Consider the following 26,740-nt stretch of genomic DNA (forward strand, 5'->3'; position numbering starts at 1 on the left):
ATCCTTTGACTCGAAGCACCCAGACAGCTGCCTGAAAGGACCGAGATTTCCAGTCACACGGAGAAAGAGTCAGGACAGTACATGCAGGATGAGACAAAAGTGACCCACAGGCTCTGTAGTCCTTGTTGGGGATAGAGGACTCTAAGGTAGCAACAACAAGCACGAGTAGCATGTCTGTGCCCAAAGGTGAAGAGTCAAGGAAGGACAGAAATGAAGAAGGAGGCTAACATGGACAGGGCTTACTGAAAGGACCGCTCCAGTGGGGGTATAACAGGACACGTTGGGGACAGCAGCGAAGGGAAAAGCAGCCTGTTTACAGTGCACTCACAATGAGGGGAAAGTTAAACAATGGCTGAGCAGCGAGGGGGAACTCAATAAATATTTCATCAAGAGGAAAGGGCTGCCAGCACGCCGCATGTTAAGAGATATTACACAATTCTTGGATGAAATTCAGTCAAAAACAATGATGTTGACACTATTTGGTGTCCAAGTAGCACTTATTGCACAAGAAATTAATTTTAGTTGCTTTCTTACATTTCAGGAACTCTTCTATCATATATAAGAATTCTCAATTAAAATGTGTAGCTAAATTTGTCTTTGTGTCTGTGCATTCTTTAAATTGTGTAATTGTGCCACATTTGTGGAAGTTCTAAAAGATCTCCTTGGAAGCTGGCACTGAAAATGATATGCTCGACCACTTTACTATTTCATATTCCTTCATAAAAACAATCCAAGAATTAAATGCAGTGTTATGAGTCATTGCAGTAATAATTTCGAGTGACACTAATACTATGTGTCTATTTATATTTGAAGTGTTTCCAGTGTGTTGAAATGTATAGGGCATTGAAGTCATTGTAGCTTTATAAAAATAACCAGTAGGGTAAATTTCATTATGGGCATACGTATTTAATTATAGCATGGGACCACTAATGTTAGAAAAGGGCTATCATGTCAAATAACTTAAATCAGACTGATGATAAACAATATACACTGTACCCTCCTTCCCAAAATACTTGTTTCCAGCAAAAAGACTGGTCAGCCAGTCAAAAACAACAGCGCTGGTGGAGAACCTTTTGAGATATTTAAAGGTCAATTGTGAACAATATTTTGAATGATGTTATTCTACCGAACTGGCATGCAACACAAAAATAAAATCAAAACGTCTGACCTGACGTCAAACCTGACCCATGCTGCACAGCACCCTGAAACAGGCCCTGAGCTGTTTATCAAATAAAGTTTGATTAATAACTCAGTGGTTGTGTTCTGCACAAACTCCTTTTGTTTTCACAGCTCTGAGGGGTCCCAAAAAGGACCCCTTGCCCTGCCTGTTGTTCTCATCTAACTTCTTGTTTATTGGTTAAATAGGCTTCGGGGATTTCCTCTTGTCATGGAAAAATACTACCCGCTGCCCTAAAACAACATTACAACTGTTTCCAACAATTTACACGCTTTTCAGAAGCTTCCCCTAATATTAATGTAGTAAAAATACAGGTCTACCCAAAGTAAACAGCATCAGCATTGCTCACAATAACACAGCTGTAAATATTGTCTATGGTTCATGCAACTTCAAAATACATAATAATACAAAACCAAGGAAAAACATCACCAGCTGGATATCAAATAAAGAAAAAATATGTATAATTTTTAAAAAGCGACTATTACGCATACTATATAACTGGAAAAAAAACGAATACCCAACATTCCTGAAAAAAACAGTGCATGATACGGTGCAGCAGCATTATATTTTTGCCACAGAACCTGAATCAATGTACAAGTGATTTTTAAGGAACTAGCATGATCATGTTCCGTTAAACTCCAGGTCTGTTCAGGTAAATTACATTAGTAATCGAGCTATGACGTCACCGCAGTGATCCCGGGCAATTGACAGGAACTGGACCCTGACTGCTGGTGGGCCCATAGCCGTAACGCGGGGGGTGGGGTGGTTGTAGTTAAACCAGCCTCACCACCCCCCCCCCCCAAGGGCCCACAATATTTCTGGATAACTGAGAACAAACTTAATTTTAAAATATTTTAAAAATTACACCCCTGCAGCAAGCTAACCTTGATGAAATCCATAAAGTTTGTTTAAAATGTTTATAGACATACAAAATTATTCGTGAAAATTGTAAGAAATTTTCTATGGATTCACACAGTCTGTCCGTGGCATTAAATTAAAAATGTACCTTGCAATCTGAAATTTAGAGCCCAAACTACCTTTACAATTGAACAATTAATCGAGAAAAAAGAAACGGAAGCACGGATTATTCAGTCTAGAGCATAGAAATTAATTAGTAGAATAAATTCCTCCTGACCTTCAGATATACTGTTAGATTAAACAGTGTCCATGCGTGATGCTGCAGTGCGCAACATTTTTAATGGACGGTGTGGGGAGAAGAGCCTCACAGTGGGGAAGTTGCCTGTGAGTCGGCGCTAGGACCCAGAAGCCCGTGCTGTGACACCAGCGCAACACAGACAGAAAGCTTGGGAGGTGTAGTGGAAGAACGGCAGGAGAATCTGATTAAATGAGCAGATTTTTTTTAGGCAGATTATTGAAGGACACAGCAGTGAAAAAAAGCCACCGAAGGCGCAAACAATAATGAGCGGGAAGCAGTTTTGAGACCTCGGACCAGGTAAAGTCCGGTGTTTTTCTTGTGGGGTTCACCGTGTCCGCCTGCCGCTGCACACACAGACAGGGTAGGTCCCATTGTATTCAATAGGATGCGGCTCCTCTCACCCGAGCTGCCCCGGGTAGGCCCCGAACCCGGCCAAAAACGAGCGAAATACGCCAAATAAGTGAGCAACCTCTGTGCTCTTCGCCTGCTGCCGCTTCGCTAATTGGCCTCAAGTTTCTTAACTACCCAAACTTTTGAGCTCAGCACAGCGTGTGCTGCTAACAGATGGTTTTATGAGTATATTTCCTAGTAAACTAGCCTGCGGTATTTATTCTTTTATCAACACAGTAGCCGTGTTCGCTGTTGACCCGCCTAGGCCGAGTCGTGGATGTTTTCCTCCTCCTCCTTCCCATGGCTCTCTCCGTCTTTTACTAGATTAAGTGCAAACGGATCACTCCAGGAGGCCACCTATATAACCTCGAAAATGTAGCGGTGTCTTGTGTATGTTTCTTCCTGCGGCTCAGCAGCACGGTAAAAAGGTACTTTCATTATCAAGTAAGCGCTTCAGAAAAGTGCACGGCGCGTTCCGCCGCGCGTGGCTCCGACTCCCTCTGGGTTCGAAAGCTGAACTTGTTTGGTCCGAAGCCCAGCCTAGTTTCGGCACACTAAAGCTGCATTTTGTACGGCAAAACGGCTCTTAATGTTGAGACTCGAGGCATGTTTTTGGGGGAACCGTTGCAAAGCTCTGCTGAGACGGGAAATACCCATTTTTCGACTGGTCATGTGCTCAGTCTTCGCTCGGACGGTACATGACATGATGATGTAGCACCGGCGCGCTGCTGAAATCGCTGCGATACTTAATTACTACACAGTTTGTGTGGGGAGCCGCGTTGAGGAGCAAAAAACTAGGCGCGCGCGGTCTCCACATTGCTGCTGCTCGGAGATATTATCTACTCCAAGTGATTTGTTTTTGTTCTTTCAATCTTTCTCTCCCCGAATTACGGGCGCGAGTTGGTAAACGTTGCTGCTGCGGTGTGCTTTGAGACACGTTTTCGTTCTCCGCGTGCGTCTTTGAAACGATCCCGAGCCGTTGGTGGGAATTTCCGACGCACGGTCGCAGCACGTGGAATGCGACGGTGACACGCGCTGACGCCCCACACTGCGCCCGGCTCGAGCGCAGTGAGTGAGCAGGGCGTGCTGAGCTCTCCGCACATCCGCATTAAACACTGAGCTCACACCGCTGTGCCAATTGCAGGTAAACACGTGAAATTCCACGTCCACGGCCGGCTGCGATAGCACATGCTCCACACACGCGTCACGTTTCTTTTCCGTGGACTTGGTTCAGACTGAGCCCTCATACATGTATATTTTTTTGTGTGTACTTTCAGTACATGCCGTGCGACAGAACAGTATCGACTGTTTTCCTCCTCAATGGTTTAGCAGGTCGGGTGGCTAAGGCGTGAGGGCAGGGATATCATGGTAAAAGTCAGCTTGTGTGGGCATTGAATTAAAGACACAATTTTTCCTTATGATATGTTATGTCTTTCAACAGTGGGGTAGTTGATAGTGTAGGGGGTAGGTGTTGCCTTCAGAACCGAAAGGTTGCAGGTTCGAGTCCCATCTCCAGCTGTAGTACCCTTGAGCAAGGTACTTACTTTAAATTGCTCCACTAAAAATACCCAATATATAGGTTAAACTCAGTGACACAGAGCGCTTGAACACAGGCATAAGGCAAAGAAACAAATACATCAGACAAGGAAACAAAGAAGACGGTTGACTACAGTCTAGCATAACACGTTATCAATGCGTTTATTAAAGCTATAATTATGCCTTCTGGCCATGGAGGAAAGGAACAAAACTCCCAACTGAAAGTCTACCTCCTGGGTATTCTAGATTAAATATGAATTCCAAGTCAGTTTACAGGTAATAATGGCATTGTTGCTGTATGGTACCTTAATTAATAATTCATAGCCAATAATTGTACGTAACATTGGAAGTCACTTTGGAGAAAAGCTTTGGCTAATTGAATAAATGTAAATGGTTCAGCAGTGGGTTGGACCACGGTCCTGCTCTCCGGTGGGTCTGGGGTTCAAATCCCGCTTGGGGTGCCTTGCGACGGACTGGCGTCCCGTCCTGGGTGTGTCCCCTCCCCCTCCGGCCTTACGCCCTGTGTTACCGGGTAGGCTCCGGTTCCCCGCAACCCCGTATGGGACAAGCTGTTCTGAAAATGTGTGTGTGTGTGTGTGTGTGTGTGTGTGTGTGTGTGTGTGTGGGGTTCAGCAGTTGTATAAAGGTGCTGTGACCTATTTTACTGTCATCAACGTATACATTGTAGTTTTGTAAGCCGAGAATAACGAAGTATGCAAAACTGTAACGATTTGTCGTTGATATTTTTTTGTCAGACACTTGCTGGCAATTGCGTCTCCTGTAGACAGGAGGATTTTGAATGAGGACAGTGGTGAACCCATGGCGAGGCCTGCATTCCAGAGGATGCACAAGCAGCAGGCGACTGACATGTGTCCTCTGCCTTTTTGTACTTATTTGCCTTGTTTTAATTAATGGTGAAAATGTTATACCATGTAACACTGCTTGACAGAACAAGCCTTTGACTTAAGAGGGCTGTAAATTGCATTATAACCCCCCCCCCCCCCCTCGTGGGTTGTGGATGGTGGTTTATTTAACCCCTCCCCCACCAGCTCGCTCTCTCTCTCCCCTTCAAGTGTCCAGGTCAGCTTCGCCCTGCGGCTATGAAGGGACTTCACTCTGCCTTCCTGTCGCCCTCCTGACGTAAATGTGCTGCCCGTTGCGTGGTGAATTTGAGGAATGCCGCGAGAAAAATCCAGAAAGAGGTCTGCATCATAGTGAAAGTGTGATGGCCACATTCTGGGATGGGCTCTTCCACAGGGAGGATCCTCGAGTCTCCAAGTCTCGTACTACACGAGCGCATGGATGCCCCTTGTTTCCACTGATGCCGTTGCGGTGGCTCCAGTTATGACTGCATTGTACTCAGGATGCCCACAGCAGTTGTGAAATAATTAAGACAAATGAAAGGACAAAGTGCAATGCGCAAAACCAGCAGTGACCGCAAGGTTTACACAGTGTATGCAAACGACGCATGTTTATTTCAGAGAGGATGGTCAGTCGCCTGCTCCGTAGCTGTCCTTCCAGTGCAGAGGGTCCTCGGTGATTAACGGTCCCTTTGGAGCTAATTAAGAAATAGGGCGGACTGCGGGCGACCAAAGTAATGGAAACTAGACCAGAAAGTCCGGGGGAAAAACCTTTACTAATGACAAACAAAACCAGAGAAGCGGCCTCCTAACTCATGGTTGAATGAAAAATGCCGCATGGTGTTCAAGGTGGTCCGCTGGACACGGAGGGGATGGCAGTTGCTAAGTTACTCAACATTAAAACAAACAACACACTAAAAGCAGTAATTCAGAGCGGTGCCTCACCAAGCCTGTCTCTCTGTAGTCATTTAAATTTGCAGGATTGACTTGGGAATTTGTTTATATTTGATTATGTTAATGCAACCAGCTTTGTACTTATTTACCGATTGTCCCTCCTTTTTTTTTTTTTTTCCCCCCCAGCTTAAATACAACAATAGTTATTGTTTAAAGGTGCAGTGTTGTCAGCACATGTGGTCCATCCTAGTCCTGGATTTACCTTCTTGGAGGGATTTTAAATAAATGTTGATGTAGACTACCTAGTGTCTGCTGGCCTGTATTCAGATCCACAGTAGAGATCTGGTTTTTGTTTATGTGACAGAATAATGTCATATAAGTGAAAATTGCATATCTATAATGGAATACAGAGAATCTGCATTTGTGTCCAGGATCTGTTATTTCTGGATATCACTTTGTGTGGCTTTTTTTACTAGAGAAATTCTGCCAAACTACTTACCCTAAATATACCTAATTGACAGCCAACTGTCATTCATGCCCGTGGCACCCATACTCTGATGGTCTAGAGCCAAAGACCTACTTTTGTGTGCTGCTGGTCGCCCCCCCCCCCCCCCCCCCCCCCCCTTCCCCTGGGCTTCCACTGTAGCAGGTGCACAGCTGTCTAACCTGTGTCAGCCCACACACAGTACCTCTGTCCAGACTGGGCACAGGTCTCAGAGCTCAAATCCTAAACCTGTGGCAGGCAACCGCAGATGATGTGTAAGGTGCATCAAGAGCTGTTGATGGCACCATAAGTAAAGGAGATATAGGGGCCAGGGGGTTCTTTCCAATCGCACAGTTTTCATCGCACTGCACCGCTGAGCACGAGGTTAGAAAGGCAGCAGCATTTCTGTGTCACCTCTGCTCTCCGACCTGAGCCCCTGTCATGGGGGGGCTGGAGAGAGTCAGCATGGGTGTCGTGTCCTTGCAGTAGCCTGAGCAGTGCTCCGCTCAGCAGCCTTGATCACTAGTGGTGGCAGGAGGAGGAAAGAGGCCAGACACAGCGGGTCTCAGAAATGCTTTGCATTTTTTTTTTTTTTTTTTTTTTTTTCTCCCCCACAGCCAATAGTGTGACCATACAGCCCCTCGTCTCACTGTGGAGGCCCAGTCTTTAGGCTGCAGGGTGTTTAAATGTGCAGATGTGAGCATGTAATGGTCACACAGTGTTTTGTAGAACACAAGATAGTTGGTTAGCAGGGTGGTTCAGCAGGCTAATGTATTTGCGGTGTGACTGACTTACGTGAGTACTGATATAGCGATCTGGAAAACATGCAGTGCATTATTCATATTTCTCAGCTGACATGGTGAACTGAGAGGAAAGCAACAGCAGCTGTTCAGAGTGCAGCCCACAGTCTTCCTGTCGACAGCATTTGTTTCTGATGCAGCAATGGTGCTGTTAAAGGTGCCGCGAGGGAACCGTGAAGGGCATAGTGAGGTCACTGAACACCAATGACTTCCTGTAGCAAGCGCAGGCAAAACTCTTGCTTGTGGACTTTTGCGTTGGTGGCTGTGAGCTCCAGCACCTTTGCGTTGAGCATCGATGGGCTCCTGGAGGATGTGTTTTTGCATGGGAATCATAGCACTGTTGAAGCTGCAGAGTACAGTGTAATTTGTGAAAACCTCCTAGTGTGTGTGTTAAACTCAGGCTTCATTTGTTCTCCTTTTCACTGATGGAAGATGTTTTAGTATGATGGGCTCAGCCAGTTGTTTCACTTTCAGTGTGCGTTAAGATTGGCTTCAGATAAGATCCCCACGGTTCAAGTGCAAGAAAGAAAAAGGGGTGAAATGCTGAAGGAAGGGCCCTGAACAAAGGAAGTCATCAGGTCATGGGTAACACAGTGTACTAGTCGACCCTGCTCACACACCCTGTTGCTCAAACTTTTTGTCCCTCATTGTTGACCTTGTGGTGGTCTCCACGCCCATAGACCAGTACTGTACATTTCGAAGATGCCGTTATAAGTACTAAGTCCGTTTGCACTAGTAGATGTTCAAGGTAGATTTACCTGTCGTTCTAAGGCTACACATGGCTGATTTAAAAACTGCACTGAACATGTGAACGTAACTGTAGAGTAACAGCAGCAGCGTTTCTTCAAGACAGACCGCTTGTGAATGTACACCGTAGAAAACATTTCAGGTTTGTCCTCTTTCTTTTAGTTGAGGGCAAAACCAGACTGTTAAGTGTGTTTGTCATACTTCAGGCGGGATACAACAGTTTAAAATACTTGGTTTATTTAAAACTGTCTTGCTTTTAGTGTTAAAATAGATGTGCAGTTTTTCAGATAGTGGAAAATCTGGCATTATGGGAAATGTTTTATGACCCCAGATCTGTGATATGAAATGGATTCATTGGTTGTCAATATCTCTCCAACTTCCTGTTTATTATATCCCAGGCCAGCACTGCAGAGAGAACGGGGTCACGTGAACGAATGAGATGGGGCTAGGTGTGTTGACGGCTTGGACGAAACGACCAGGGTTCTGTCCACAAGTTAAGGTAGCAAAGGGCAGCCCCATGTCGTTTGGCAAAGGCTTTCTCGTAGACAAGAACTGCACGCTCACTTCCTGCTCGTCCGTTCGGCTAACGCAGAGCTGCCTGTCTTCATGCTTGCTTCTCCTTATCACAGTATGAATGTATGGAGTTGGAATTTAATCTTCCAAGAAGAGCTAAAATACACTGACAAACTGTTCCCACTGAAAATCAGTTTTTATATTCTGATAGAATTGGGGGAAATTCCTACTTATTTAATCATTTTTTGTGTATTGAGGAAGTTTAAATTCTTTAAAGGTTTAAGCTCAGTACTTACATGTTCCAGGAAGTTCCAGAAGAAAAGCTGTAACTGCGTGTTAAGGAAGGAATAAGTGTGTGGAGAGAATTATTCCATTACCCAGGTTGTTATGGGTTCTTCCAATTCGGGGGTGGTTCTGGTGTTTCTTTACCCTCTGTTGCAGCTTTCCATATTAAAGGGGAGCAGAGAATACAAAGTGCTTCTTAAAGTAAAATTGACATAACAGCTTTTTATTTCTTTCTTTTTTTTTTTCCTTTCACAGGTAACTTGCAAGAACAAGGCTTGCTGATTCCTTTCGCCCTCCTGGTTTGAGCGAAGGTCTTGTGGGGAACTGCAGCATTTTTCCCAGTCAGACCCCAAGAACAGACCATCATGCAGGCCATTATGACTGACGTAGTGATTGTAAAGGAGGGATGGCTGCACAAAAGAGGTATTGCCCTTGTACCCTTCTCCACCACATCGCACTGTTGTTTCAGTGTGATGTGTGCGTAGTGGCCTCCTTCATGCTGGACTGTAGGTGCTCCCCAAAATGTGTTGCATATGTGTTTAATGTTGATGCATCCAAGTGCACACAACACAAATGCAGTAAAGTCTTGTTTGTCTAACATCTGCACATTGTTTGCCCACATCAAGTAATGATAGGGGACAGTATGTGGGTATCCAGACTTTCAGACTGAAAACTTCAATAACAGAATTGTTTTTAGAGGATGCCTGTTAGGGTTACATCTGTATCAGTCTTTTTTTGAATGTTAATGTACTTAATTTTAAACATATACCCCCAGGAAACCTGTTGGCCTTAAATACTGCATTTGTTTGCCTCATCCACATAATAAGCTGTTGGTGCGTTACAAACGCTCAGGGATTTAATCGGCGAGTTAATTACCCCAAAGTACTACTGAAGGAAGCGCAGTTTCCCACCACTCCTTATGTTTGAAATTGCCTGTGGAATGTCCTAGCTTTTCTACCAGAATATTGACACCACATTGCAGTTGGCTATTTTCACACTCCTCTATCCTGTTAAAGTCATGTTTATAATATGCTTCTACACCACTGGTTCCTAGTATAGACCAGTGGTGTGTTATGAGTTCCTTGTATGTTGGCTCAATAAGTATAAATTGTGAGTCGGATGTTCTGTGTCATTGTGGTTCACCTTGCATGATGGGGGGTGTAACAAATCAGTTTGTATTGATGAATTTATTCACAGGGCAGCGGTATTTTGTATGTCGATCTGGTGCGGAAAAATGACAAATAGTTTAACGTCTGAAATGGTTCCATGCATGCACTCAGAACTACCAATAATTTTTATTCCCCATGAAGTTGCAGGAAGTGCTTGTTGTTCATATAACTTGCGGGGATTGTTTTTACTGGAACTAAATTACCTTTCATGTGAATGCTTCCACATTCCAAGCAGAGAGAATGAAATGTAATTCTGTGCAGGTCTTTTTTTTTTTTTTTTTTTTTTTTTTTCCCTTCTTCTCTCTACATGAGACGAAAAAGCATTATTGAAAAGTACCTTCTGCGTCTTGCTTCTTTGCAGTTGCTTGTCCAATATTCTACACTTTTCAGTCAGACATCAGTGACTGAATATGCCTCAAATTTTTGAAGGCTCGAGCAATAGTCTGCAACAATCTACTAATGTGGAGTGTTGTCTTTTTGTTGAGGCATAGTTAGACTAATATTGATTTGGAATCTTTAAACACTTAAGTGTTTACAACTTCATAATACACTTTGACTTTGGGCATTTTTTTTTTCTTTTCACCCCCCCCTTAGGCAATGGGTAAAGCAGCTTTTTTTGTGTACTGTATCATATCTTCACAACATGGAAAGAGGTTTGAGAGGAAAATATGCAATATTATAGAGGCTTCAGGTATCATAGTGGGTTGAGCTACTACCTTTGGACCTTGAGGACCCAGGTTTGTTTCCCAATTCCTACAGTAGTACCCTTGTGCAAGATAAATACCCTAAATTGCTCCAGCACACATTACCTTGCTGTTTAAATGGGTAAATCATTATAAGTTACCTTTGACAAAACTCTTGCCCAAATGAATAAATGTAATGCATGATGTTCCTTTGTGTCTTGATGCTATTATATCATCAAGCCTGAGGTTTAAACCTATAACTGTATATTACATGTTAATACATGCTGCAGTTGAAATAGTACGAACCACACTATACTGGATTCAATTGGTAGCCATTGATTACTAGCAGATTATACTGAAAGGCTATTATTAATTGTGAGTCAGTGTTTGTCCACCCTTTTTGTGTGGTATGGAAACATAAGAGAATGGAATGGTTTGCAGCTGAGCGCAAAAGTGAAGGGAAAGATTTGTCTTGAGGTGGCAATCCTGAAGACACCGGGGATGCCTAAGCACTGGAATTGAAAAGAACGGAAGAACTCTTGCATTAGTTTAGCTTGGGTTTGTGTCAAATTTATCAGAATCACATATGCGCGCATGCATGTGCATGGTTGTGTGGAAAGATCATTGGGGGAAAAAAAAAATCATTAACTTCCATGATGGTGAATTGGATGGAATATTTAAGTATTGGGAGCAATAGCACAGTGGGTGGCATTGGTGCCTCGCAGCTCCTTGAGTATAGTTTTGGTTGTGGGTTTGAATCTGGCTTGGTTTGCATGGAGTTTATATTCCTTTCCACCATGTGTTTCAGGTGAATTGGTGACTCTAAATTGGATGTGTTTCTGTATGTGTGAGTGAATGCATGTGGGTACACCCTGCCAGACTCCATGTGCTTCTGGGATAGACTGGACCTCTGCAAATCTGGGTTTGACAGCTGGTTATTGATGATCTACTGTATGTATTGGTTTAATTTAGAATATGAAGTACTCATATTTTTAGTGTGTGGTGCATTATTGGTGAAAATATTGCGTTGCATTGTATTTTGACCTTAATTTCCCTCAAATGGAAACCATACTGGATGAAAATATCACACACTGCAGCTCAGCAAAGTTATTGTAATACACAGCAGTAATTGTAATGGTGTAGCAGTAAAGGCATGGCTGTGATGTCTGGAACAGCTAGAGAGGCACTGATGGGTGATTGATGAGCAGAAAATGAAGATCGGAGAAGACGGAGAGGAGGAGCTGGAACACTTGATTCCCCAAGTCTGTGCAAGTTTATGATCCTCTTATGATCTGGCGGCTCAACCCTGCAATCCGCAAACACATTCGAGGCCCGGAGAGTAGTGTCAGCCCTGCTATTACCGTTTCAACACAGTGCTTACTTTTTATTGCTGATTTGTCTGTCTTGAACTGAGCAGAAGACCTGCAAATGGTGGAATTTTTTTTTTTTTTTTTTTCCCTTCCCTCCATCATATGAAGTGTTGCCAAAAGACTGTGGAGGATTGGCTGGAATTCTGGTTTGCTTGAACATTGATGCTAGATATCTGACTGGTACCTTCTTTTACCATTCCCCTCCCCTTCCCCCCCCCCTTCTCCCTTCTGTGATCAGCAGTGCAGTGCTTGCAGGACAGTTGAGGAAGCTCAGTGCTTGGAGGACTGTTTGCTTTCCTTCAGCTCCATGAACGTGTAGTTAAAGTTTGCAAATAGGGGTTAACTTCTTCTGATGGTTCATGTTTAAGCCTGTCACTGATGTGAAGGTGACCTTATGGTGGCCTCTAAAGACTTGAGTTCCCCACCCCTGATTGTCAACGATGTATTTAGACAGTGTTAGTTGAAGTTTCATTAGAGCACAGGAGCGATGGGGTTTGACGTGTTTGATCTTAATTTTACATGGTTGAGAGTCTGACGCAGGGCAGCTCCCATCTCTTACGGTGGCCTCTCTTTCTGTGGCAAACACTTTAACATTGGTTCTTGTACTTGCCGATTCATTTAGGGGAACACCATTTAGATAATTATAGTTGACTAGCCATGAAATGGCTTTGAGGTAATTGAATGCTATTTCAAGACTTTGATTCAAATAACATGACAAGAGCTAGTCATTGGTTTGACCCTAACGAAATCAAGGACATGTTTGTGTTCAATTAAAACTTTTTTTTTTTTTTTTTTTTCTCCTTCAAGCTGTGTTGCTTTTTCTAAACAACACAACAGCGTAGTGAACATGACGACATTGCAGAGGTGTCTTTACGGCACACCGATTGCTTAAACAGAAGGTTTACTCATCAAAGTGTACAATTCCATAAGTGCTGTGACAGCACACACTTGGTTCCACTAAACTGTCACAGGCCTTGTGTTGGTTCTGTGCACGTTACCTCAATGCAAGTCAAACTCGTTCTGTGCAGTAAAGAGTAAATCACCTTGTCTTTTGCTTTGATCTTTTAAAATTTCAAATGTGTTTTGGTTTAAGATTAGAAGAGATTACTCAGTTGTGAAGTCGGGTGTTGGAATTCTTTAGTGTTTGTACAAGGTGTCGTTCCTCACATACCTGTTGCCTGTGCAACCACTGTGCTCTGCCTTCCCTGCTTTAGCTACGAGAGCTGGGACCCACCTTGTGTGGTGATGCTCCAGGAAAAGCCTGGAAGTGGGAAGGAGTGGGCTGCCGAGCTCTGGCAGATGTGAACGCGGGCAGCCAAGCGGGACAGGGTGGGGCAGTGGGTAGCACTGCGCCGCCACAAGCACACAGCACTTTGCTGTGCAACGCAAGGGTCATCCCAGTTCAGCTATGCAGACTGACGCAGTCGGCAGAGCTTCTGGGCAGGGGATAACCAGGATCGTGATGGTCTTTGGATTTGAGGCATGTAGTGGGACTGTGGCCTTGTTTTGTACACGCAGGATTTTAGGTTTTCCAGACGCCAGTGACATCACTCTGGTAGCCTTGCACTCGATGAACCCAGGTCACTTCAGCTGGGTCGTTGTTTCTGAGAGAGTCTGGCTGGGGGGGGGAGGGAAAAATGGAATGTCAGAACACGGTTTACCTCAAAATGATTTTTGAAAAATTTTGGGAAGCCTTTCCATGAACCCAAGTGTAGTCATTTGGTGTAGACTTGATGGCTCAGTTTAGACCCTTGATGCTTTCATTTCTGTATCCATTCTCTTGTTCCACCAGTGTGACCATTGAACTCCATGGTGAAAGAGTAATTGCTGGTATTTGGAGACATCAGTGTGAAACATGAGAATCAAGGGGTAATGCGGAAGTTACTAGGGTGTTCGACTTCGTAGCATATCAGTTTCCCCTCTAATCTTTTTATTCTAAATTTCCCCCAGTGATTTTTCTTCTTATTCTTCTGTTCCACTTTTAGCTCTTTGCATGCACTCTCACCTACTCCAAAATGTTAGGTACCTGTGCAAGGTATAACAGCAGCACAGCGTGCCTTTCTGGTTAGTGCTGGGTCTCAAACTGCTTCTGCACCTGCTTGTTCCTGTGCGGCTGCAATTGTTTGTTAGGCTGGCTGTTGAAACTGACTCTCAGAGCATAACACCTGTGGAAACCCATAGATGTAAAATACAGAAATTTAAATGATATTGTTGGCATAGATGGATGTACTGTTGTGATTAGCACTTCATTTGTTTATTTCCCCTTAAGATTTAAAAAAAAAAAAAAAAGGCTCTTTTGACTGAAAAGGGACCAGAGTTCATTACTTGCCCATGGTTTACAACCCTGTCAGATGGAAACCTTGTCAGTTTTAATCAGTACTGTGTGGTGTGTGTGGGGGGGTTTGATTTTTTTTTTTTTTTTTTTTTTTTTTTTTTTTTAAACAAAAAAAACAAAAAGGTGTATATGGTAATTATGCTTTGACAAATGTCTGCTCTTCCTTATTCACTGTTTACAAGAATACTTTGTTTGTTGTTCACCTCTAATGGGGAAAGGTAGAATTTTCAAAGATAACGAGATTTTATTATAAAGTTACCAGGCAAATTGGGGCACTTGTGTTTGTAGATCTTGAATTTCATAAGTGAATTAGAGGTGGAAACATTTAATAATAAAAAAAAAAAAAAGAACTTTCAAATCCATACACACACACACACACAGAAAGCAAACAAACAACCCTTCAAGAATGCAAGTTGGCACGCTGTCAGAGTCCAACAGCTGTGCTCGGTGAAATGTCACTTGGAACAGCTATGTTTTGATGTGGGGGGCACCCACCAGCTTCCCGTGCAAAACAAGGCCCCTTGTCAAGACGGCCTTCAGTGTCACATCATTGTCATGCCACTTTGGCCCGCTTGCCCCCACAGAGAGGGTCGATTGGAAAGACTCAGCTGTGTTGAGCCTGCTGCTTCCCAGCCCTCCCTTCTCAGAACTGCAGGTGATAAATCGTCTTGGTCGTAAAGCGGTCATAGGGCTTGTTCCTGTCTTTGGTCCAGTCTGCACCTTGTGCCGTCTGTTGTCTTCCCCTCACAGCCTCAGCACACCTTGGAAGCACTTGATGAGTTGAAAAGGACAAGGCTCAAAAAAAAAAAAAAAAAAAGTCTTCAAAGTCTGTCTTTTGCTTTGCTAGCTTGACATGGGCCGTGCCCTGGTTGCCATCAGTTTAACTCAAGGGCTGTTGTGGTTGTGGCAGTAGATGTGATGTTTCTGGTCCACCATATGCGATGACGTTATGGCAGAACACAATCATAGTTGCCAGCTGCTCTGCCACTGTCTCTCTTCGCTTGCACAGGTTCAGGATATTCTTGACAAGCCAATGGGTCTACCTTTTTCTTTCTGTAAATACCAAGAGTGGTTTGATTCCTTCCAGATTAACCACATCCCTTACAAGGGAACAAAAGTCGAGGTTTAGAATTTCCCTTCCTGGAAAAGGAAGGCAGTAGCAAGAAAAGTAGAACAAGCTTGTTCTTTCTACTAAGCTTAGCTGTAATCGCCAGAGCAGTAATTCTCAGCCCCTTCCAGTTATACTCTCCATCCTGAAGTAGCCAGGCTGCTCCTAGTGGTTGTTCTGCAGGCTGTGTGTGGCACGGCTGTGGCCATGGAGTCTCCTCAGTCCAAAGACTTCATGGCCAACTCTCCTTGGTTCTTCTCATTCCTGCAGCTGATGTCACCAGAGCAGCAGGAAATCATCTCTTTGTCATTGCTGTGTTGTAGTGGAGAATGCAAGACATCACTGGACTTGATTTATTTATTAATTTTTTTTTTTTTTTTTTTTGTAATACAAGTGGAAGACATGTTGGAAGCCTTATATTTGCCTTTCCCTCTTTGTGTAGTGCTGATTTTTGCAGGGGATTTGGACTTCCTCTGACTGGGGGCAGTTTTATAAGGGTCTTGTGCAAGTGTGGAAGGATGTCGCTATGCAGAGCTTGTACTCGTTTACATCATTTAGCAGATGCTTTTCACCAAAGTGACATACAGTTATCTAGTGTTTTGCAGGCACCTTTTATCCAAGGTTACTTGCAACACTAGATATACTACACTAAACTACTTTAACCCATACGTACAGCAAGGCAATATAACATACTCACTCTTGCCTTTGCTTTTGTTAACCACTTGTCCTTTTCAGGGTCAGAAGTCCAGAGCTTATCTGGAAATCACTAGGAGGGGAGCTCTCTGTACGGGATTCCATTCTGTCCGAGGGTAGCTGCATACACTCGCACATACTAACTCGGTAATGTGGAGTCGCCAGTTACCCTTAAATACATGTCTTTGGACGATGATAGGAAACTGGAGCACCCAGAGGAAACCCACACAAACACAAGGATACCATTCAAACTCTACACAAATAAAGTTTGGATTTGAACCCATTACTAAATTCACAACCTAGGTCCCCCTTGTGCCACTGTCCATATAGATTTGGTTCCCTTTTGGCATCCACAGTGCGCTTCTTAAAATCATGCAAAAATAATTTTTTTTTTTTTTTTTTTTTTTTTCTTTCTCTCTCCCTCTCTCTCCCCCCCCCCCGGAGTGTTTGGTGTTTTTATCCACAGGACTGAGGGAGGCTGCTTGCTCCAAGGGAAGACTAGTATTGAGTGTAGTTTGCTCCTCTTCAGGGGTATTGAATGACGTGGAAGCACCCATGGCTCCGGCAGGAATGAGTAAGGCGTGAGGCTTGCTGTCCTTGCCTCAGCCCCCAGGCCTTTCACTCATTTGCTTCCCGACAAGTGGGGTGACTCCACCAAAAAGGGCCGTCCCCTTCGTTAGGCTAACGAGGTTCCGGAACAAGAAGCGACTGTGTGTGGGAGGCTGTGCAGGCATGGCTACGGACGCCAAAATACTTTCAGCAGAATAAAGGAAATTAAAAGGGGGTGGGGGGTGGCAATGCAAAAGAAGCCAGCTAGTGAAAAGAAGGAAATGGATTCCTAATTTATATGGCTCATTTCTTCTGAAACCACATCCTCCACCTAACCACTACTGTGCTGGCATCTTCCTCCTTTTGATGCTTATTTGTCCGTATAGCAGTTTGACACACATTTTGCCGCAAACTCTCTGGATTTTTAATGTGGGGTTTTTTTTTTTTTTTTTTTTTCTTTTTTGTGTGTGTTTGTTAATCGCATGCCTCAGTGACACCTCTATCACTTGATGACCAGCTCATCTTTGACAATCAGATCCTTTAAACGTGCATGCTTATGCATGCCACATATGAGTGATCTGAAGGAGACAATGGCCAAGCTCTGAGGGAGAATGGATGTTGGTGGCTGGAAGGGTGAAGCGTGGTGCCTGGTTTAAATCTTGCTGGTACTGAAACGGGTCGGGCTTTACCTTGTCTGCCATAGTCCCCGTACCACGTCTTGGGCTCCTGTGTACCCTCCTGCCACCTCCATTCATCCCTGGCTTGCCCTCAGGGAAGGAGGATGTGCTGGAAGAATACCAAGCTTTTATTTTTTTACTTTATAGTGAAGAGGATCCCTCCCGTCTTTACCGTATAAATAGAGTGGTTAGCTGTGGCTGTTTCAGTTCTTCTGAGAAGCAGAGCCACCTGACATGAGCTGTCCTAGGTGATCACTAGGAGTCTAGTGGACTTAGGATGGGCATGGTGCTAAGTGTCCTTGTACCCAGATCCACACCAAAACCGCATACTCCACAGAACTGCTGAGGATCCCTGTGCTCAGCCCCTTCTGGGTGTCTGGTCGCTGGCGGGTCTTGCGTATCGCAGACCAGTGGGAGGCCAGCTTCTGCTAAATGTGGTGAGGAGAGCAAATGGTGTGGGCGCAGCTGTCGTGGACGGGTGCAGGCAGGCGGGGGTAACAGGATACCAGGGACGGGCACTTCCGGCAGTTGTTGGAGTGTATGCCTGGCTCTGCCATGTGCTTGCACCCCCATGCAGATTCTCCGTGCCATCCGGACACCCCCCACTATTCCTTGTACCCACACGCCGCCTCCTATGTATGCCCAGCCCTCTTCACCCCCGCAGAGCGTGAGCTACACAGGGGACCTGCTTCCGAGTGGCCTGGCGCTTCCCAGTCTCCAACATCAATCTTCAGAGCGCCTCTCCCCGACACCTGGGGAGGGGGGAAATGGCGCGGGAGGCCCTCAGCTGCTGGCTCAGATGGGGGCTCACTCTGTGGGCAGATTGCTGAAAGTTCCCACTTCTGTCAGCTCCCCATTTGTCTGCGTGCTGCTGATGTTTGTAATCAATTCAAAAAAGTGCAGCCTGAACTCTTAATGCTGTACTTTATCCCTTTCCTTCGTTCCTAATAATGGTTGTAAGAGAGACGTTTCACCTCTGCCACGTGCTGTGGTGATTTTCGGGTCCTTTCTTGGAAAGTTTCATATAACTTCAACATCTGAGCTATATTTTATTTTCCAGTGGTTTACCTTCTAAATAAGGTAAATCAATGGAAAATGTTGTTCTCCACTTTCGATGTGGGAGGGCCAGTCTTTTTCTTGAGAATGCAGATTAGTGATGTCTTTAGTATAGGTTTGTTTGTTTTGTTTTGTCCTATGCATTAACCTAGTTAACTAATCCATAGCCTGCTTGTTTAGTGAGGCAGGAGGGGGAGGGATGGGGGGGGTAAAAAAAAAAAAAAAATTCTGAACGGCAGAAAGAGTGAGAACTTCTCAGTGTCTCTATGGTAATCAGCAGGTGTCACTTTCTGTGGAGAAGAAGCGAAGGCTTTCTTACAAGCGTGAGAAAGAGGGTAGGCTCCCCAAACCTCCCCCACCGATCCACTTTTCCTCCCCCCCCCACCCCTCGTCGTAGCAGCAGCAACAGCGGCGGCAGTGTCGAAGGAAAAGCTGCAGTGGAATTTGGGAGCAAGCAGGGGTGGGGGTAGGGATGGGCTGGGGGGGCACTCATCAGTAGAGATGAGGCTGGGCCCGTGGCGACCTGTTGATAGTGCTGCCAGAATGGGCACTGTGGTCCCATCCAGCTGCATGAGAAAGAAAGCGGCCAACAAAAGAGTGCACGGACAGCAGGCGGAGAAGAAGACGGGGCGAGGGGGGGAGCACCAGAAGAAAAGAAAGAAAGACCAAACTCCTGGGCGGTTTGGCCCAGCTTGTGAATATGCCTGTTGTGAGACCGGGTTGCCTTATATGGTCATGGGGAGTGGGTAGGCCTCATTCGCAGCTTGCTTTGTAGTGTCAGTCTGCCTACGGTGACCTCTCCATCGGGTGCCCCCTTCTCTGGCGGGCGGCAGAAGCTCATTGAGATGCAGGGCACGGGGCTGCCGGGCGCAGCTGCGGGCTACAGGCAGGAGCTGGTGCAAAATGGGCGGGTGGGGATTGTGGTGGGGGTGTTCGGGCCAGGCAACAGTGGGGGAAAAAAACCCAACAAAAGACTTGGGTCTGCTGTTTCTGAGTTTAAATTTCCTAATCCCCAACACCCTCCAGTCCACACCCGCACGCACGCTGTCACCGTGGGTGCCCCTTCGCCTTCCCGACCACGACCGGCCAGGAACAAAACACAACAGCTAGTTGCCCTCAAAACCCCACACCCCCAACCCCCATTCCCCATCCTCCCCAGGAAGTCCAGCCACTCAGTTTGTTCCCCATTTCTTTATTTTCTGTGTGTGTCTGTCTGCGTGCGTCTGCGTCCGTCTGTGATGCCAGCTCCTGGGGGTTGCTCTTTCTCCGACTGCGGAGCTCGCATGATGTGTTTATTAAAGAGCTAAGCTCGGGGGTGTTTTTTTTTTTTTTTTCTCTTCTCCTCCTTCCTCTTAAATATCCTCACGGTCCAGTCCTGGTGCCATGGAGACACATGGACACAGTGGGTGCAGACAGACAAATCCACAGGCAGACATCTGACCTCCACCACCTCCTACCTAAGTGCTGTGTGGGGTTTTTTTTTTTTTTTTTTTTAAATTTATTTATTAAAAGAAGTGCTCTGTGTGTAGGAGAGGAATGGAGGCTGTTGATCTTGAGCACTGCATGGTCTGACTTGGAGTCCCGTTAGCGCTGAAAGCAGAGTAAACTCAATGTTGGGGGTACTTTAGTGACTCTGATAGTGGGCAATAAGCTGCAGCCGGTTGAAACCTCAAAAGGTCCCTGAAGGTACTGCCTCTAGATCCAAAGGTCGCAGGTTCGATCCCCACCTCCAGCTGTAGTACACTTGAGCAAGGTACTTACCCTAAAATTGCTCCAGGTAAAATTACCCAGATGTATAAATGGATAAATTGTAATAACTATAGCTTGTAACAACTGTAACCTTAACATTGTAAGTTGCTTTGGAGAAAAGTGTCAGCTAATTGATTACTTGGAATAACTGTTTTTATAATTAAAAGGTATATCCATATGGCTTTGCCTGGGACCCCTGTTAAGAGGTAATATCACAAGATCACACCAATAATGGAGGACAGTGTTAATGTAGCATTGGTGAGATGCGATGGGGTCATTCTAGAAGAGGCTTCAGGGTTTGCTTGCTCCCTGGAAGGCGAGGTCACCTGTACAGCCCATTTGGATGGGTGTTGAGCGCAGTTGTGTACATACTGTGAGACATGTCAGCTTTGCCTGATACTGACTGAGCAGCTTTTGTTCGGCACAGCTATAATTGAGTCTGATGCTTTTGCAAGCTGATGCAGTAAACGTAGCTGGAGGACCCTGCCTAAAAGTCCTGCTGCAGTCATACACTTGAGCTTGATTTAATCGTTCTCTCAACAAGCACACTCACTGCAATATGAGTGTTGACTTTCGTTTGACAGACTATTTTACTGCTTCATGTGACAAAATGGTCAGCAGGTAATTGTTTGTTTTGCATTCACATGACAGGATTTCTGTTTTCTGGGGCAAAAACAAGTGGTGTGTTTTATATTTTATTTATTTTGCTATTTATGTTGTAGTTTCGGTTAAAGGAGTCTAAGGAAAAAAGTGTAGACTTAAATTATGCGGACTAATTTAAAGATGCAATTTTCTTTGTGTAATCAAATTTGCATTTTGTGCATATCGATCTCCAAAAGCAGCTGTGGCACTTGTGAATTAATCAGCCACCCTACATGTTTGGCATTGGCACTAGAGCTGGGAGGGAGTGTCATTTTACTACCTGTGTGCTTAAGTTGTTAAATTTTGTTATGCAGGTTTAGATCAGTGGATGAAGCTCATTCCTTGCATGCGCACACACACGTGTGTGTGTGTGTGTGTGTGTGTGTGTGTGTGTGTGTGTGTGTGTGTGTGTGTGTGTGTGTGTGTGTAGTGTTCAATGCAGTGGGGGCGTGGCTTCGGCTCCATCCTGACTCAAGCCGCCCGGCAGTTGGCAAATAAAGATGAATTCCCTTTTGTTTGGCAGAAGCTTGCGGTCCATTATTTTCTACTTTGCCCAGCCATCGTCCCAAAGCCCCTGCAGCTGTTTGTCATGTAGAGACACTCTGTCAGTCCCGACAGCTCCTCGCCTGGGAGGTGGTGGTGGTGGTGGTGGGGGGGGTGCTTCTGCCCCCTTCCTTCCCCTTTTTGCCCTATCTCCCTTTCTTTTCTCTGTTTCCCTGCTCTCTCCTGCTTGCTTGGCCAGTGCCCCTGGTGGCAGCATCAATACTGGCTCACCCCTCGCTGACCTCCGGCTTTGGAGCCCCCCAAGAGATCGGCTCTCTTAGGACCACGAACACATCTGCATCCATCGATGGTGTTAGGAAGTGCCCTTTAAGAAATGAGTGAAAGCCTGCGATGCAACTGTGTCTGACTGTGATGGTGGAAGGGTCTGGTCTGTTTGATGTTTTGTGATTTCAAAGGTGCCTCTGAGTCAGCAGCACAAGCCGTGGTGCTAAATGGGGTTTTGTTTTTGATCTTATCTGCTGTTTGGTTAGGCTGTCTCGTCTCGCTCTCCAGTTCCTGTTTTGAAGGCTTGTTTATGCTTCTGATAATCGAGGGCCTGTGTGTGTGTGTGTGTGTGTGTGTGTGTGTGTGTGTGTGGGGGAGTGTTTTTCTGCACTTTGCCTTCTAAGAAACATGCTCTGGCTCCTGCTTTTTGTTCACCTAGTTGTTTTGAATACCAGCTCTCCTACTGTCCCCAGAGACCAGACAGCGGAACAACAAGGAATGTCAGTGTGCATTATGTGTAGAGTGCCCATACAGTCTTTGTGCAGTGTTACTTTTTAGAGACTTGTAAGATTTAAACGATGTGTAAAATGCAACCGAGAAGGAATTCATTCTTTATTGTAGGGTAACCAATAACTCCAACACAACTTCACTCTCCAGCATGAAGTTCATTTAGAGAGCAGGGCTCTGTGTAAACTTCACCGGGGGGGACTAATAGGGACAAACCTATGGAACAGTCCCCCCCCCCCTTCCTGATGGCTTACAGAGGCTTCAGGGTAGGTAGCCAGAGAATACAACTGACCCTTTCTTCAGTGTATCATAGCCTTTATTTTCTGGAATTCAAAATGTAGGAATGTAGTACAAATTAACTATTTAAATCGGGAATAAATTCCCTCTCTGCATTTAAAGATTCACTTACATAGAAGTGAAGTTAGTAAAAATTGCAACTGCGCAAGGATTTTTTTTTTTTTTTAATACAAGATATGGATATTCTTAGTGTTTCCCCATATTTTTGCATAGCCTGCACTGGGGTACGGCTGGTGTCGGTCTAGTATGCATGTGTGTACAGGCACTTTTCTCCAAAGCAATGTGTATCTCATCGGAAAAAAAAAAAATACAAAGTGCATTACATTTATTCATTTAGGTGATGCTTTTCTCCAAAGCAGCTTACAATTTTAAGGTTACAATTATTACAAGCTTACAACTTTTTTCAACTCATTTGTGCAGTTGGGTAATTTTACTAGAGCAATTTAGGGTATCAAACCTGCAACCTTTGTATCCAAAGGCAGAAGCTCTAACCACTACGCTACCAGTTATCCCACATCAACACACATACATGGTGTGTTCTGGTGTTTCCTACTTCTGAGAACATTTGTTTTTACTACTTGGCTCCAATGACAGGATGACAAATCTCTTCTCCCCCCCCCCCCTTTCCACTGTACTCTATTTATGTATTTCCTCTATATTTGATTTGAGGAGAGCAGGAACTTTGCTTTCTGTGAACAGTACCCATGACAGCTGAAACATGGAGGGCAATACCATTGGCCTGTACACAGTGAACTACAGATGTGCAGCTGAGTTGCATATATACACAAAAGAACATGAACCACGAAAACACTGTCAGTGTCCAGGGCCTCAGTGATGGCCACCCACTGTGAAAACAAGGCCGGAAAGCACCGAGCAGAGTTGGCATATTGGAGAGGATCGCTTGGGACTGGTTCCTATTGAGCCATAAGGCTCATTGCTGCCTGTTCTCCTCTTATTGCCGCTGACTCCCACACATGTCACTCATGGGTGATAGGGTTGCATCCAGGGAAGAGAAGTGGAGAATTTTGAGTTTCACTCTGACACATGTGCCAGTGGGATGCCTTACTTTCCACCACTACAGACTGCAATTGTTAACTCAGTCCAAGGACCAGTTAGACTTCAGAACCCAAAGCCACACTTATCATGAACCTTTCGCTAGAGGGGAATGGTTTTCAACTCTCACTGTCAGCCATATACGCTCTTGATGTGCTTGCTGCTTTCTGCATCTGATTGAGTGTAAAAAAAAAAAAAAAATTAAAAGTAGAACTGCTGAGAATGAAAAAGGGAAGGGACCTGAAAAAGCAGAAGAAAGGGGTCACAGAACAGTTTTTGCAGAAACTGCCCAGACAAACGGAAGTAAGGCATGGGTGAAGGGAGGTGGGGAGTAAGTGTCTGGGGATGTTTCTGTAGTGACAGCACAGCCAGCAAGTCACCATGAAGAAGTTCTCCAGCATGAAATGGCATGTCCTGCTGTTTAGCAGCCAGCTTGATAGCTGCCACTCATCTTTCTTTTTATAGGACAAGCCTTTAACACAGCATTAAGGCTCCACCTTGTTTGGGTGCTGTGGTCCTGGCCAGCAGCTCACTTTTTGTGATCTGCCAGGTACTAGATGTGCAAGAGAGATGGGGTTAACGTCATGTCGCAATGCACAGGCCGCTTGCCTGCGGAACTTCTTGATCCCTGTAGTAGCCCTCCTTTAACCCCCAACACATCTGCCTTCATAAACTTGTTTTCTGTGAAGTAGTGTGTATCACAGGGTAAGGTGTGGCAAGCAAGCCACATGGGCCATAAGATCTCACTTGTCCTCAAATGCCATGGCCTGACGTAGCATCCCTGGCAGCTCTCGCATTCAGGGGAGTTTACCCTGGGTGCCACATGCCATTGCGGTGAGCGTGTGTGTAGCACTGGACACCTCTGGGACCTCATCGCACTTGTTCCATTTTCCCATAAAGAGTCGAGAGCTGTATCATAAAAGTCCCATGTAACAAAAGGCATTTTGTAAAGTTACTCATTTCCTGTGCAATAAAGCATGGATTGCAAAGGTGATTGGATGTGAAATTTTATGCAAGGCTAGAATGTGCTTCCAATTTAGCACTAATACTTTGAAGCAGTGGACTCCCCCTCCCACCATGTTTTCTGTCTGGTGCCTCTGGTCTGTCGTCATGTCGTCAGTGGCCACGTGACCCACATCGTACTGCCTCAGAAGGCCTTTGCCCACCCTGGATAAAGGCGGGGTTGGATGGAGTGGGGTGTGATAAGGGGCACGTGGCTTGTTCGCCCACCCATCCATGGGGAGGGGAGGGGGTTGTGCGTCATGCGGGAGCTGGCAGGCTTGCACCAGGCCCCTGTGCTGAGATGCCAAGGAGCCTTTCACTGCTGACTGCTGCGCAACCCCCTTTCCTCACATCTGCCTCTGCCCATCACTGCCTCTGTGTCCATGCCATGTCTGAGTAGTGGAGGGTGAGGAGACACAGAGGCCCCTCCCAGCACATTTGACTGCCTCAGCACCTTGATGCCTGCTGCCTTGCGATTTGGTGTTGTCAACACAGTTCACCAGGCACAGGCGCCACTTCATTGGCAGCAGCCTGTAAGAATCCAGTGAATGTACTGAGTGCGCTGTCCTAAAAACATGTATGATATCATCCTTAAATGTAGAGAAAGCCTTTTGCGTCTCCCAGCTGTTGGAAGCCAGATTTGTCATTATGTTCTAATCTTTGATGCTGAAGCTGTAAGATGGCGTGGAAAGCGAGGGCTGTGCAGGAGAAGTACACTGAGCATCTCCCCATTTGTGTTTGTGGTAGTTTGGCGGCTGAGGCTCGACACATGGCCTCATTGTCCTGCCTCTGCATCGTGAACATACTGTCCTCGGGTGCACTTGGCAAACAGCCCCAGGGACTGTGGGGGTAATTGGGTCATCCAAGTCACAGCACACCGTGGGGGCAAGCAGGCATGGGTGCCACCCTCCTGTCACACAGTGCCCCCTGTGAACGGGCCAGTGAATCCAAACCAATCACGAAAGTTCTCTTTGGCAGCTGGCGAGAGGGGGGTCAGGGACTTACGGACTCCTATAAACATGTCGTGGGTTGGGTTGTATGACCTTCCGCATGTTGCAAGGAGGTGCTGTCTCAAAATGGGACTTGTGTCATTGTTGGCTGACGGCATAGTCTGCTGAGAAAATTAGATTATACAGACGGGCGACTTTAAAATAGAAATGGCTAAGGGTCATCGAATGGTCGCTTCGTAGGTGTTCGCCACTTCTGAATCGCATTCTTTCCTTGAGAACAGACCGCCTTCAAACTCAGTTGTATTGGAAGCTGTTTGAGGACCAACAAAGTCGAACTAATTTCTAAATTAACTATGTTTATTTAAAATACTTACGCTGCAGAATGGAAATGAAAAATCCCCCCACTCTCCATGTCACAATGAAAAATGACAACAGCAGTAACAACATATTGGACATCTGCTCCTAACTGAAATCTAAAGTATACAGTGCTTTGGGGCAGATGTTTTCTCTCTAGCTGCGATTCACGCTGCCTCCTCGCCAGTTGCAGTAAATCAGGTGTTTACAATTAGTCCGTCTCCTGTTTTAATGATTTAATCCCGTAATGGAGACTGTTGCTGAGCTTTAAACTCCTTCAGCACCTGTGGCCAGGGCTTCTCTCTGCAATCAGACACATGCATCCCTGCTATTCAGTCCTCTGCTCCTGTCTTGAGCCCTGGTGTGTGTGTGTGCACGTGCGGGGTGTCTTTTTTTTTTTTTCTTTTTTTTTTTTTTTTTAAATAAAGCCCTGTCACCCTCTGCTTGCTGGCACTCGCCATGGTCCATCGTTTTGTGCAAAACGCCCACTTGAATGTGCAGCTGTTTAACATCTTTTACGCAAGTGAGGGAAGCTGGCTCTCACTGAGCCTGCTGTCCACATTTGCTTCTTGTCGGCGGCATGTACTGCGCTCGGCAAGCAGTCTCGAACCCAGAAGTGACTAGTGATAGGAGTCTCGCCCGAAAAGGCAAACAAACGCCCTGCTCGCTCAATCTCAGAGTCACGGGAGCAGCGAGGGTTTAGTGTGACTGGCAGCAGAATGACGGCTCAGCCGCAAACCATTCTGTGTTGTGACATGGCTGGAATGCACTTTGCTTCTGTTTCTCGCTTTCTGCTCCCTGTGCGCTCAGCCTCTCCGCAGAGCGTCTCACACGCTGAGAGATCCCGCTGTCGTCCTCAATGCCTTCTCTGGTTGGCGAGAACGTGGCAGAAGTGTGCCTTGACTGATTCCATGTTCCCAGACTGCTCAATGACAG

The 26,740-nt window shown here is 45.5% G+C and overlaps 1 protein-coding gene across 1 annotated transcript in view; it reads left to right on the plus strand.

The window, feature by feature from the left end:
• Positions 1–2,466: 2,466 nt before the first annotated feature.
• akt1 (v-akt murine thymoma viral oncogene homolog 1) overlaps positions 2,467–26,740 on the plus strand; it is a 36,460-nt gene continuing 12,186 nt past the window's right edge. The window contains exons 1-2 of the mRNA XM_018727822.2: positions 2,467–2,630; positions 9,098–9,265. Of these exons, the coding sequence (XP_018583338.1) occupies positions 9,208–9,265 (58 nt within the window). The 5' untranslated portion in view covers positions 2,467–2,630; positions 9,098–9,207. The remainder of the gene's footprint in view (positions 2,631–9,097; positions 9,266–26,740) is intronic.

This window comes from Scleropages formosus, chromosome 15, assembly GCF_900964775.1.
Source record: "Scleropages formosus chromosome 15, fSclFor1.1, whole genome shotgun sequence".
Taxonomy (NCBI): Eukaryota; Metazoa; Chordata; class Actinopteri; order Osteoglossiformes; family Osteoglossidae; genus Scleropages; species Scleropages formosus.